Source organism: Hemitrygon akajei, chromosome 13 (assembly GCF_048418815.1).
Source record: "Hemitrygon akajei chromosome 13, sHemAka1.3, whole genome shotgun sequence".
NCBI lineage: Eukaryota > Metazoa > Chordata > Chondrichthyes > Myliobatiformes > Dasyatidae > Hemitrygon > Hemitrygon akajei.
The window spans coordinates 26,234,127-26,246,294 of record NC_133136.1 but is presented as its reverse complement, the minus strand read 5'-3'; the positions used below and the strand labels follow the sequence as shown (position 1 = coordinate 26,246,294).

At 41.2% G+C, this 12,168-nt stretch overlaps 1 protein-coding gene and 1 long non-coding RNA gene across 10 annotated transcripts in view; one reads left to right on the top strand and one right to left on the bottom strand.

The window, feature by feature from the left end:
• LOC140737710 (uncharacterized) overlaps nucleotides 1–12,168 on the bottom strand; it is an 88,678-nt gene that overhangs the window by 48,362 nt on the left and 28,148 nt on the right. Inside the window, exon 1 of one of the 8 annotated variants that reach the window (XM_073064275.1) lies at nucleotides 6,929–7,230. The exons of 4 other annotated variants lie outside the window; for them this stretch is intronic. In XM_073064275.1, the coding sequence (XP_072920376.1) occupies nucleotides 6,929–7,066 (138 nt within the window). In that variant the 5' untranslated portion in view covers nucleotides 7,067–7,230. Of the gene's footprint in view, nucleotides 1–6,928; nucleotides 7,231–12,168 lie in introns of those variants that run through there. 3 more of the 8 variants (XM_073064274.1, XM_073064273.1, XM_073064272.1) reach the window with 3 other exon arrangements.
• Nucleotides 6,199–12,168, top strand: part of LOC140737712 (uncharacterized) — a 51,917-nt gene continuing 45,947 nt past the window's right edge. The window contains exon 1 of one of the 2 annotated variants that reach the window (XR_012101239.1): nucleotides 6,199–6,509. This is a non-coding gene — a long non-coding RNA (uncharacterized lncRNA). Of the gene's footprint in view, nucleotides 6,510–7,364; nucleotides 7,781–12,168 lie in introns of those variants that run through there. The other variant, XR_012101240.1, reaches the window with a different exon arrangement.

Below are 12,168 nucleotides of genomic sequence, written 5' to 3'. Positions count from 1 at the left end.
AAATGACTACATTGCATCCTGTTTTGCAAGCAATAGGAAGCAAAGTGGGAATATTAAGTGGCAGTAAATCGAGACAGCAAGACAACAGCCGCTGGGAATAGAACTGGCAAGAATAAAACTATTGACTTAGTTTAAAAAACAAGGTTATTTTGGTTTTAATGGTAAGAAATACACAAATGGTGATGTGCAGAGGCATTGAGAGGTGCAGAAAGTGGAGAGTGAAATGAGAAATTTCTTCACTCAGTGGAGTGCTGTCACCCCAATGAGTTCTGGGTGCTTATGAACCTAAGCATATTGAATCAATAGGTGTTTTGGAGATAAAGTGAGCATAGCCATCGGAAGTTGCCAGAGAACAAGAAGAAACATGGTGAACTGAATGGCTCGAGGCACTAAGTGGATAATTCAAGCTTTCATACAAGTTCTTGAACATTTAATGACACAAAAAGAAGATTGCAATGATTTTCTACAACTCTGTTGGGTATTATATAATGTACAAAGTGACACCTTGATGAATATGGAAAATAATTCTTTAAGCGAGGCAAAAATTTCTCTCAAACTGATCCTAGAAAGATTGCCAGAGACAGAAACCATGTAACTTTCTTGTTTTTAAGATACTATCAAAATAAAAGGCATGTAACAGATGTGGCCAAACAATACAGTAATGCCAGAGTAGAGATACAGGACAAGAGGCAAATCCAAATGATGCCTTGTCCTCTGTAAGGCTTCTTCTAGGTCAGTTTGTAATAGACGTGTCAGTGCACATGCTTCTCAATCTGTGTACTTGCAGCTTTTAGACTGCACAAAATCTTCCAAAAGGTAATGAATAACAGTGTTAAACTATTGATATTGCTCAGGATGATAAACTTGATGCCCAAGTATGAATAGCTTGATATTAAAAAGAGTTTAAGCACCTCATAGGAAACAAAAATGTAGAGAACTTCAGTAAGGAATTACTGCTTCAGCCAGTTACTAGTCAGTCTCCATGGTCGCATTAGGCAAGGGTCGCAGTTTGGAAGAAAAAAATGGCAAGTCTCACTCTTCCGAGAAAAAGACCTAGGAATAAGGTGACAAAATGCACCACAGAAATTCAATTGACTTTGCTCAGCAAAAGGTCTTAACTTGCACATTTCAAAACCATTTCTCTCATATAGGTTACCATAATAGCCAGTTATTTGTAGATACCCCAGCTTTAGAACAAGATAGGTATAATACAAATTTCCAGAAGATGGAGACACAAACACCAGTAAATTGAATACAAGAACCTACAAGCAAAATAGGCAATTCTATACTATAAACCTTCATGAACAGCAATATCTAGTTTTGCAGAAACATATTTACAAGATTTGGCAATACTCAGAATGTTGCCACAGATGTCTAAAATTAGACAACTCACTGACCAGTCATCTCAAGACCGAACCCACAGCCTGTGGACTCACGTTCAAGAACTCATGTTCTCAATATTTTTCAAAACTTATTAATAGTTTTTCTTTTCATATTTGAACCAATTTGTCAACTTTTGCACCTTGGTTGTTTGTCTGTCTTTGTGTATAGTTCTTCATTAGTTCTATTGTGTTTCCTTGTATCTGTGAATGCCTACAAGAAAATGAATCTTGGGGTAGTATACTTGAGGGCAGAGTGGTAGTCTCACCATGCTCGCTGGTGCCTTACTACATGTTTCAACTGCAATGAAGACCCTGCTTTTACCACACTATCTGCTCTTCCAAAATACAGTAATCACTATCACGGGAGCACTGCTTTGCTAGACAGTATGAAACTCAAGTATCATGGCCACACCCTAATCTGCTGGAGATTAGTCTGAGTTTCAATAATCTAATCAAAGCAGAACCAAACCTTTTAAGGTCTGCACGTAAACACTTCTGGCCTCCAGGTCCACTTCGGAGCCAACAGGTTTACCTACTAGAACTACAACACTAAAAACACATCATTATCAAAAAACAAATCTATGTAACACACCAACATCTAATGTCCTAACCCACCAAATCTAATATTACAAACCATATATATTAAATTACTAACTATCTGACACTTCTAGAATGAATGTTGCCAGAAACTTATCCAGACAAACTGGCCTCTTCAAAGTCATTCATTAACGCAAAGTACCAACCTACAATTTTACTAGTCCTGACGAAGGGTCTCGGCCCGAAACGTCGACCGTGCTTGTCCCTTTAGATGCTGCCTGGCCTGCTGCGTTCCACCAGCATTTTGAGTGTGTTGCTACAATTTTGCCACACAGCTGGAACTGCATTTTGCACAAAAGCTATTGAATAGGTTACATGTGCGGCACTACATTGTGGGCCAAAGGGCCTGTACTGTGCTGTAGTGTTCTAGTTCCATGTCCTAAAAGCATGCAACTGCAAGTCCAGCGGCACTGACTATGATCCACAACTATCTGAATGCATGGCAGATATCAGGAAGTTCACATGAGCAGCAAATGTGTTATTAAAGGACAAAGGAAGGGGATAAGAGAAGAGAAACTGCTGGAAAAGCTGAAGCAACAACTGTGGAGGCAAAGGGATGGTTGATATCTTGGGTCCAGATTCTGCAACAGGGCAATGATGAGGAAATGATGGATGCAACTTCTCAATAGTTCCTGAAAGAACAAAGTACAAATGAAGCAAACATCCATTGCTATTCTCAGTTGTTAAGATGCATCAACCTTCACTACTTTTAGCTCACTCATCGTGAGACCAACCTACTTTAACGGGCAGCACCATCCCACCTGCTAAGCAGGAACCAATGCCCTATGAAAATATCTGTGTAATATTAGCAATAACAAAACAGATTATAAATAAGATTTCTCAAGCTTTAAGCACAATGTACATTTATAGACTTGTTTACTGCACCGATTCAAGCACTGTAACGAATGACACAATCACTATTTTCATTGTGTCCCAATGAACAATCTTTCCTAACACACTGAATCCTACTAAATACCAAAACATTTCATAAATAATTGCTATCTGAAGCTAAAAACTGGAAAAAAAAACACCTTGTCCCTGCTTGAGACCATTCAATCCAGCTGTGTTCAGAAGATTTAACACTCGATCACGTATACTCAAGAGGACAAGCTGAAGTACTGTACATAAGCAAGAACATTAGCATGTCATTAGCATGTCATAATGTAACAGAGTCCAAAGTTTACGAACTTAATTGGCAGCCCCTGGTTTTCGTATATATAGGGAAACAGTTATCTTGTCTAATAAGGGGTCAAGTGAATACGCCTATTCCCAAAACAATGATACACACCCACTCCAAACCTCCTGCCAAAATGCAGACAGATTGGAGTCTTTGACAATCACTATTCAAAGTAACTGGGTGAAAAACTTTCCTGCATTTCCTCGCTAATCCTTCTACTGATTTCTTCAAATTTATACCACTCTACCAAGAGAAATAAGCAGTTTCCATGTACTCTATCTGAGCTCCCTAGTTTTATCCATCCAATTAAGTCCCCTCTAAGTTCCTGTTACAAACAATACAATTTGTGTTTATCCAAGCCTTCTTCGTAGCCAATTTAACACTCTTGGGAACAGTGTCATCGCAAAAAGTTTAAAATGTCCTCCACTGTATGTCTATATGTGAACTTGCAATAATTATTATAGTCTATTTAAACACCTTCACTTGTACTGATTAGTATATAGGGAATTCTGATGAAAATTGGTCAGCCATCATCAAATTTGGAATTAACCAGTTCAATTTATTTCACTATAATAGCTTTGTCTTAGATTTAAATAAGCCGCAAACTTTACACGTAAAAAGTGAAACATAAATCACTACTAAAATTCTTCTGGAAAGTAATGGAATCACTGTAATTGATATCGATTTGGATTTGACCACCATATTAAATGGCGTCCAAATCAGATCCACCAAGTCAGTGATTCGTGATTATTTCAAACAATTTACATACAACTGGAAAAAATGAGCACAGAATTTCCATCTTTCATTCAAGTCACTGAGTTCTCAGTAAAATTGGTTACACTAGCATTCAAGCTCCTTTTAGCTATATTCAAATTTATTCTGAAGGTGGACATTCTTGCAGGGAAATGGCCGATTCTCAGCTAGTGCCTCACTCCATTGTCCAAAACACTGAAACTTTTAGATCATAAGGCAAGTTATCAGATACAAATCCTATTTGACACACATTTGTCCTTTTCCATGCAGGGTACCAAACTGTAATCTTGATCAGTAATTATCCCAATTTTTCTCTGCTCAAGATTACAACTTACAACTGGAACATTGAAGCCAGATGAAGACTTCCAGCCTGGTATCAGGTCACACAGCATCAAATAGTTAATCCCCACTTAACTGTGGGGAATTTATAATCACCCATGGTGATCTCCAAAACAAAGAAGCTAGGGCAGGGGACGTTGTGAAACAAAATCATGGTTGCTTTTCCCAACTAATTTGGTGAGTCCATGAGCATTCTGAGATGGCAACATGGATCGGCTACAACAGCACACCCCATGTCCAAGTTCAAACCCAAGGTCCAAATGAAGAGTGACCTACCATCTTCAACAAAGAAGAGATGCAAGACAAGACCAGCTTAGATTTACACAGAGCAAACATGTTCATAGGTGGGAGATGTGCAATTTCAACATAAGAGCACAAATGTCCTGAGCTGATAGCTTTGGTAAGGAGATAGAGAAGAATCACATTAAGCTTGACCCAACTGCAATCAATCACAATTACGGCTACAATATATAAAAATATGCCAAGTGGTACAGTACAAAATGGATTCATTAGAACAGTGGTTCCCAGTCAGGAATCCATGGACTACTTGCTTAATGGTGTTGGTCCGTGGCAAAAAACAAGACTGGGAAACCCCTGCATTGGTACAACCAGTTTCTGATTGGAACAAAAGCTGGAACCAGTTAACTTTAATTTTAAAATGTATTGCAAAATGATTATGAAATTCAGGAGGGTTCTGGCTTTAGTTGATAGAATGGGAATAAAGCCATGTGTCACTCATATTGGTATGTGCATTGCCCAAACAACTGTTGAAAGTTTAGTTAATGGGCTCTTGACCTCACAATCTACCTTGTTGCACTTTCGCTGTGGCTCTGCATTGTTACTGTTTTACCTCAAAACACTAGGTAATGACTCAATCTGTATGAACAGCATCAAAACAAGCTTTTCACTGTATTCTGATACATGTGACAATAATAAGCCAATGCCAAAAGGATAGGTGGTTATCCAAACTATGGTGAGATCATCTTTAAGGAAGAATTCTTTTGTACTATGAGAAGGCCACTTTAGATCTGATGCAATTAGGTCATTCAAACGAGAAGGTGACTTACACTGTCTCATATTTCCATTTACCCACCTCATCTCCACATCCCTTTACTGGGGGGGGGGGGGGAAGAACCACATCAACTAATTGGAAAATGAATACAGCAGGCTAGAAATGTCATGGATATACACTTACATTTAGAAAAAATAGTTTTAATTCCAGCAACCACATTTACCATCTCCCATTCACCACAAGAGAGTAACTAATCCAAGTATGTACTGAAATTTCTGTTTGCTACATTAATAAAACTACTCAAGTATCCTTGGAATTTCACTTCACCATGTAACAATTTCTGACTATTCACCTTCTAATTGTATATTTGCACAAATAAACAAGAATTGCACTTCAAGAATAGTCAAGTACGGTGACTCAAATAGGATGAAGAATGGTCTTTTATGAAAGGGTATCCCATTGCATATTTTGTTGAGTACACCTGCAAGGCATTCATAATGGTCAGTCAACAACTGCACCAAATACTCTCCAGTATGGCTCACTTTAGTGAACTGCTCTTAAGGAGCGAGTCAAGTCTCCCCTTCCCATATATATGTAAGTACTAGTATACATATATATAGTATACTACCATATACTAGTATATGGTAGGCAATAATATCTACTAAGGGGGACTGCGCTACAGACCATCAAAATATAATCCTGGAAAATACATAAAAGTATCTAAAAATTGTGCACGTGGATGAATACAAGTACATTTGCAGACCTGGAGGTTTCATATTAAAAACGTAGCCCAGAGATCTCATCTGCAATATGAAAACTCCGACAAAAATGTTGGCGTAGCCAACAGCTAAATGCACGAAAAGGCTGGAATGTTCTCTTACAAAGTCAAACCCGGACCCCGCCCATTCACTGAAGAGCGCATAAAGTGAATTGGTGCCTGTTGCGAAGTGCCCGGTCAGAGGAAAAGACTGGTCGGTGCCGGCGATCGGCAGGTAACTCCTCCGGGGGCCGCTCCGAGGCAGCCAGGAGATTTCGCTGCATTCCCCCGACTCCAACTTCACTGGGGCGGGCGAGGGAGGGAGGGGCGGAATTAAACGCGCACAAAATTCTTTGGGGCTGCGTTAAGTTTCCCAGGCAATTAAAAAAAAATGTACAAAATAAATCAATGTCTAAAGCACCGACCCGTCCTTATCACAAAGTCCAGTCACGTCCCGGCACACTAGGAAGAAAGGATGTCATATATCATGAGGTAAGACTTCTCGTACATCAGGTAACCTCGCTCTAAAAGACCCAAATTTACTGCCTTGCAATGAAATAAAGAACAATTTGGTGATGGCCACAGTGATCTGAAGCCGAGGTTTCGCTCCCGAGCTTGAGTTGTGCCGACTCCATAAACCCTTGGCCAACACCCAGCCTCCCTCCACCATTTTGAATGAATACTCAGAGCCACACTCAACCTTTGTTTCCGTGCAATGCGGCAACAGCTTGGTTTTGGACATCTCCTTACAATAAATCTCAGGAGGTCAGAGGAAGCTTTGAGCTAGTCCTCGCCACTTTACATGGGGGAGAGGGGGGGGGGGTCCTGACTCGGCGGTTAAACTAATGCAGCGCCGGGGATTTGCGATGGGGAGCTGAGGATACACCACGCTCAGACTGTCCGTTGCTCACCCTCTCTCTCGCCTGCCGCTCGCTGTCGAGCTCCCTCTGTAGCTGCTCAGCCTTCTCCTCTGCCACGTCCGCCTGCTGTTGCAAAAACTGGATTTTTCTCTTCACGGTATCAATCGTGGCCGAATTGCTACCAGACATGATTCTCCGACTTCGGCGAGGGGATCGCAGGCGGAACTCGAAACAAAGTCTCCGGTACCAGCAGGACAGCAGCCGGGGCTAATGCGGAGGGATGAGTACTCGACTCCTGGCAGGTAAGAGAAAATCACCAAGCGCTTGTAATTCCACCAACAAGGGCGTAAACCGCCGGAAATTCCTGCGCAATGCTCTTAACCAGGCAGCCTTTTGGAGAGGAGGGACTGTGGGTTGATCCGGCTGCTGGATACCCACCCGCCTCCTTCGGCGTCCCAGCGAAGAGTTGGAGGTGGAGAGAGGAAGCGCTCAAAATAAATGAGCTCATACTACGAGGTGGACATACAGCGCGCTGCAACAGGATTACATTAAACTGAAGGAAATACACTACCTCGCACCTTTCCCCGCTGATGTTCAATCGACTTTTTTAAGATTCCGTATTTTTTTGAAGGAAAATGTATTGAACACCGTTTGGAGAACGAACTACAAAAAAAACTTACAATAGTCCATGTGAGAGATTCTTCCACATCCCTCTTTCCCACCTCCATCTCCCCCCCCCCTTTCCTACAAATATTCTCTCTCAAATGTAAACGAAGTTACAAACTCGGTCTGCTTCGATCACACTTCCGAGTAATGCAGCTGATTTTTCAAACCGAATCCCATCGATCTATTCCTCAAGTTTTGGTTGATTATCTTAAAATCTGTTCACAGGCCTAACTTTAGGTATTGTTTTAATTTGCCTTGTTTTGCGTTAAGAATGGGTCGACGTTGTGTTATCTTAAATCTCTGAGTTTACTTTGCTGGTACATTGTGAAATTATTTTCCCCTATAGTTATGAACAATGCTTGGTGGCCTTGTTGTTTATACTGGAGGTGACCTTCGATGCTGTTCTAAGAGAGAAGTCAGAGAAAAATAATCCTGTTCCGGAGTATTTATTCCGAAATACCTGTAGGAATATTTGTGCATGTGTATGCTGATATAGTTCGGCCTCGAAATAAGCAACGTCTCAGCGCACAGTATTAACCACAAATCCAAACTGTGATATTTCTGCTTGCTTCACAAACTGTCCTACAGGGGGAGCACGTTAGAGGAATTTAAGTGTGGTTAGGTTATTGGAGATGACCCAGAGACACATTCAAATCACAGTTTGTTGAAGTTACATTTCTGTAATCATTTGATTTTTGTCTTTATAATGATGACTACAAAACTACCTTAAAAGTTCATTTTGGTTTATAAATATCTTTCATTCATACTTAACCTGGTACATGTGCGATTCTTAATTTACTGCTGAAGTTCACCTTCTGCCAGCAGTTAAACCCCTCCCCACCCCACCCGCCCAAAGAGAGACCAAGGAAAGCGAGATTAGCCCTGCAAGTCCTCAACATTCAGATTTCTGAATGGTCCAGTAGCTACCAAAATTGTCTGTGGCATGTATTGAACAAAACAACACTAGGGAAGCACATCTCTGACCACCTTCTCACTAATTTCCCTGCCACAGGTGTGTCGTGACAAAATTGGAGGAAGTGACTGCCATTGATTCTTCTGAGTCCCACCTTCATATCGAGGATATCCATAATTTTCTTGTGTGACAATAGTGTTAAATAGGATTGACTTGGGATAGATCTATTAACTCAAAACTAACAAACCAGAAAGCACCATGTGGCAGCAGAAATATATAGTAGCACAGATTATAACCTCAATGCCTAACATTGTTCTAAAGATTTGCTAAGTATGCCTGCAGAAAGCATATCCCCTGTTCTTCCAAAAGGAACAAAACAGTGAGTGGATCCATCCTGGTTAGGAGCAGGAATGAGAGGGAAGCACCAACTAAAGTGTTTGTAAGTGTGTGTGCACATGTGCTCAAGGCAGTACAGGATAACCTGAGCTATGTGATCTCAGATCACTGGATAGGTTGAAAGCCCTGGACTTCTACCACATTTAGTTATGAATGGGAGGAAAAGACTCCAACAAAAAAAAAATCATCCTCAATAATGGCAGGGCCCAGCAAATGACTGTAGAAGATAAAACTGAAGCTTTCACAATCATATTCTGCCATAAGTGCCTAGTAGATGATCCATTTCAGCTTTCTCTTGAGATTTGTCACTGTCACAGAAGCCAATTCCACTCACTCCTAATGGTATCCAGATGTAGCTAAGTCCAGTGCTATATAAAAGGCCATGGACCAGTAAGGCCTGGCTGTACCAATGAAGATCGAGCCAGTTGGTTCCAGACTTCATCAAACCCCTTGGATGAAACATGAAGCAAAGAGCTGAGGGAAGGGTAATCTGATTGCTTTTGATTTTTATAAATGACCTGGATGAGGAAGTGGAGGGATGGGTTAGTAAATATGCTGATGACTCAAAGGTTGGGGGTGTTGTGGATAGTGTGGAGGGCTGTCAGAGGTTACAGCGGGACATTGTTAGGATGCAAAACTGGGCTGAGAAGTGGCAGATGGAGTTCAACCCAGATAAGTGTTTTGGTAGGTCAGATATGATGGCAGAATATAGTATTAATGGTAAGACTCTTGGCAGTGTGGAGGATCAGAGGGATCTTGAGGTCCAAGTCCATAGGACACTAAAGCTGCTGTGCAGGTTGACTCTGTGGTTAAGAAGGCATACGGTGTATTGGCCTTCATCAATTATGGGACTGAGTTTAAGAGCCGAGAGGTAATGTTGCAGCTATATAAGATCCTGGTCAGACCCCACTTGGAGTACTGTGCTCAGTTCTGGTCACCTCACTACAAGAAGGACGTGGAAACCATAGACAGGGTGCAAAGGAGATTTACAAGGATGTTGCCTGGATTGGGGAGCATGCCTTATGAGAATAGGTTGAGTGAACTTGGCTTTTTCTCCTTGGAGCAACAGAGGATGAGAGGTGACCTGATAGAGGTGTACAAGATGATGAGTGGCATTGATCATGTGGATAGTCAGAGGCTTTTTCCCAGGGCTGAAATGGCTAGCATCAGAGGGCACAGTTTTAAGGTGCTTGGAAGTAGGTACAGAGGAGATGTCAGGGGTAAGTGTTTTACACAGAGTGGTGAGTGCGTGGAATGGGCTGCCGGCGACGGTGGTGGAGGCAAATATGATAGGGTCTTTTAAGACACTCCTGGATAGGTACGTGGAGCTTAGAAAAATAGAGGGCTATGGGTAACTTCTAAGGTAGGGCCATGCTCAGCACAGCTTTGTGGGCCGAAGGACCTGTATTGTGCTGTATATTTACTGTGTTTCTATGATATCAAAGTAGCTTTGTATGCCATTAATGAGTAGGATAAAACTGAAGCCACTGGGGAAAATACTCAATAACCTTTCTTTATTCATAAAGAAAGATGGCTTTGATTATTTAAGGCCAATCACACCAGCCATAGGACTTCACTGTAGACATTTCTCAATTCCAAACTTGTCCATCTTCAAATGGCATATTAGTGACTTTCATTCCATCATTAGGTTTGAAGTGGAAATACTTGCTGTTAATTGCATGATGTTCAATTCACTTTGCAATTCTCAGCAAATGACTGAGTCCACGCCTGCATTTTATAAAACCCAGATGATACTCGGGGTATTCATACCATGAAAGTCCAGGCAATGGCCATCTCCAATGAGAGAGAATCTAATCGTCCACCCTTGAAATTCAATGGCATTACCATTGTGGGGGATAATATTTACCAAATTTCAGCTGGACCAGCTGAAGATGTAGGCCAGGGGCTGTATATTCCGAAGTGAGTAGCTTGCTTGCTGACACCCCAGAATCTTCCCAATATCTACAATTTGATGGAATACACTCTACTTGCCTGGATGATTTCAAGCCCAACACTCTAAAGAAGCTTAACATAATTCAGGAACAAGTCGTCTGCTTGCTTAGCACCCCATATACAACCCTAAATAAGCCAGAACTATAAAAAGTGCTGTGGTTAGAGTGTGTATCATCTACAAAATGCTCATCTAGACGCTCTGACAGAACCCACAAAACTTACAGCTTCTAGCACCAGCAGGATAAAAGGAATAACAGATGCTTGGGGAGAATATCAACTATAGGTTCCACCCAAGATTGCACATATCATACTGGCTTAGAACTTCATCGCTAATCCTTCATCATTAGATTATCTAAATCTTGGAATACTTTAGCTAACCCTATTATTGGAATATCTACATAAAATAGATTCTGGAGGGCTATTAGGATGGGCTGTCCTTGTCAGCGGCAACAATTTCCTTAATGAATAAATCACAGACTGCACACACATTGAAGAATGCCATGGGTGACTATGGAGTGACATTCCAGCATGAATTAGAACTCTGCATGTGAAGAGTCAGCATGACACGTACAAAACACATGACATTGAACACTGATTTTTTTACTTACTATTTGCGTAAGTGCAATCATAAAGAAGGCACAGCAGCGCCTCTACTTTCTATGAAGTTTACATAGATTCAGCACGTGGTCCAAAACTTTGAGAAACTTTTATAGATACACAGTGGAGAGCATCCTGACCCTGGTTGCATCACGGTTTGGTATGGAAACACCAATGCCCAAGAATGGAAAAGCCTACAGAAAAGTGGTGGGTATGGCCCAGACCATTACATGGAAAGCTCTCCCCACCACTGAGCACATTGGCAAGTGCGCTGCCACAAGAAAGCAGCATCCATTGTCAAGGACCCTCACCATGCAGGCCACGCTCTCTTATTGCTGCCGCCACTGGGGAAAAGGTACAGGAAACTTAGGTCCCACACCACCAAGTTCAGGAACCATTATTACCCTTCAACCATCAGGCTCCTGAACCTGCGTAGATAAATCTGAACTGATTCCACAACCCTTGTAATCACTTTCAAGGACTCTGCAAAACATGTTCTCAATATTATCTGTTTACTAATTTATTTATTTTTATTTGCACATTGGTTGTCAGTCTTTGTGCGTAGTTCTCCACTGATTCTATTGTATTTCTTTTCTCTACTGTGAATGCCTGCAAGAAAGTTAATCTCAGGGTAGCATATGGTGTCATATATGTACCTTGATAATAAATGTACTTTGAACTTGTACTTCTTTCGAACCATAAGACTAAGCCCCCTGTCCCTCACGTGCAGGTTTCACTTAATTTGATGTTAAGCTGAAAACTTGAC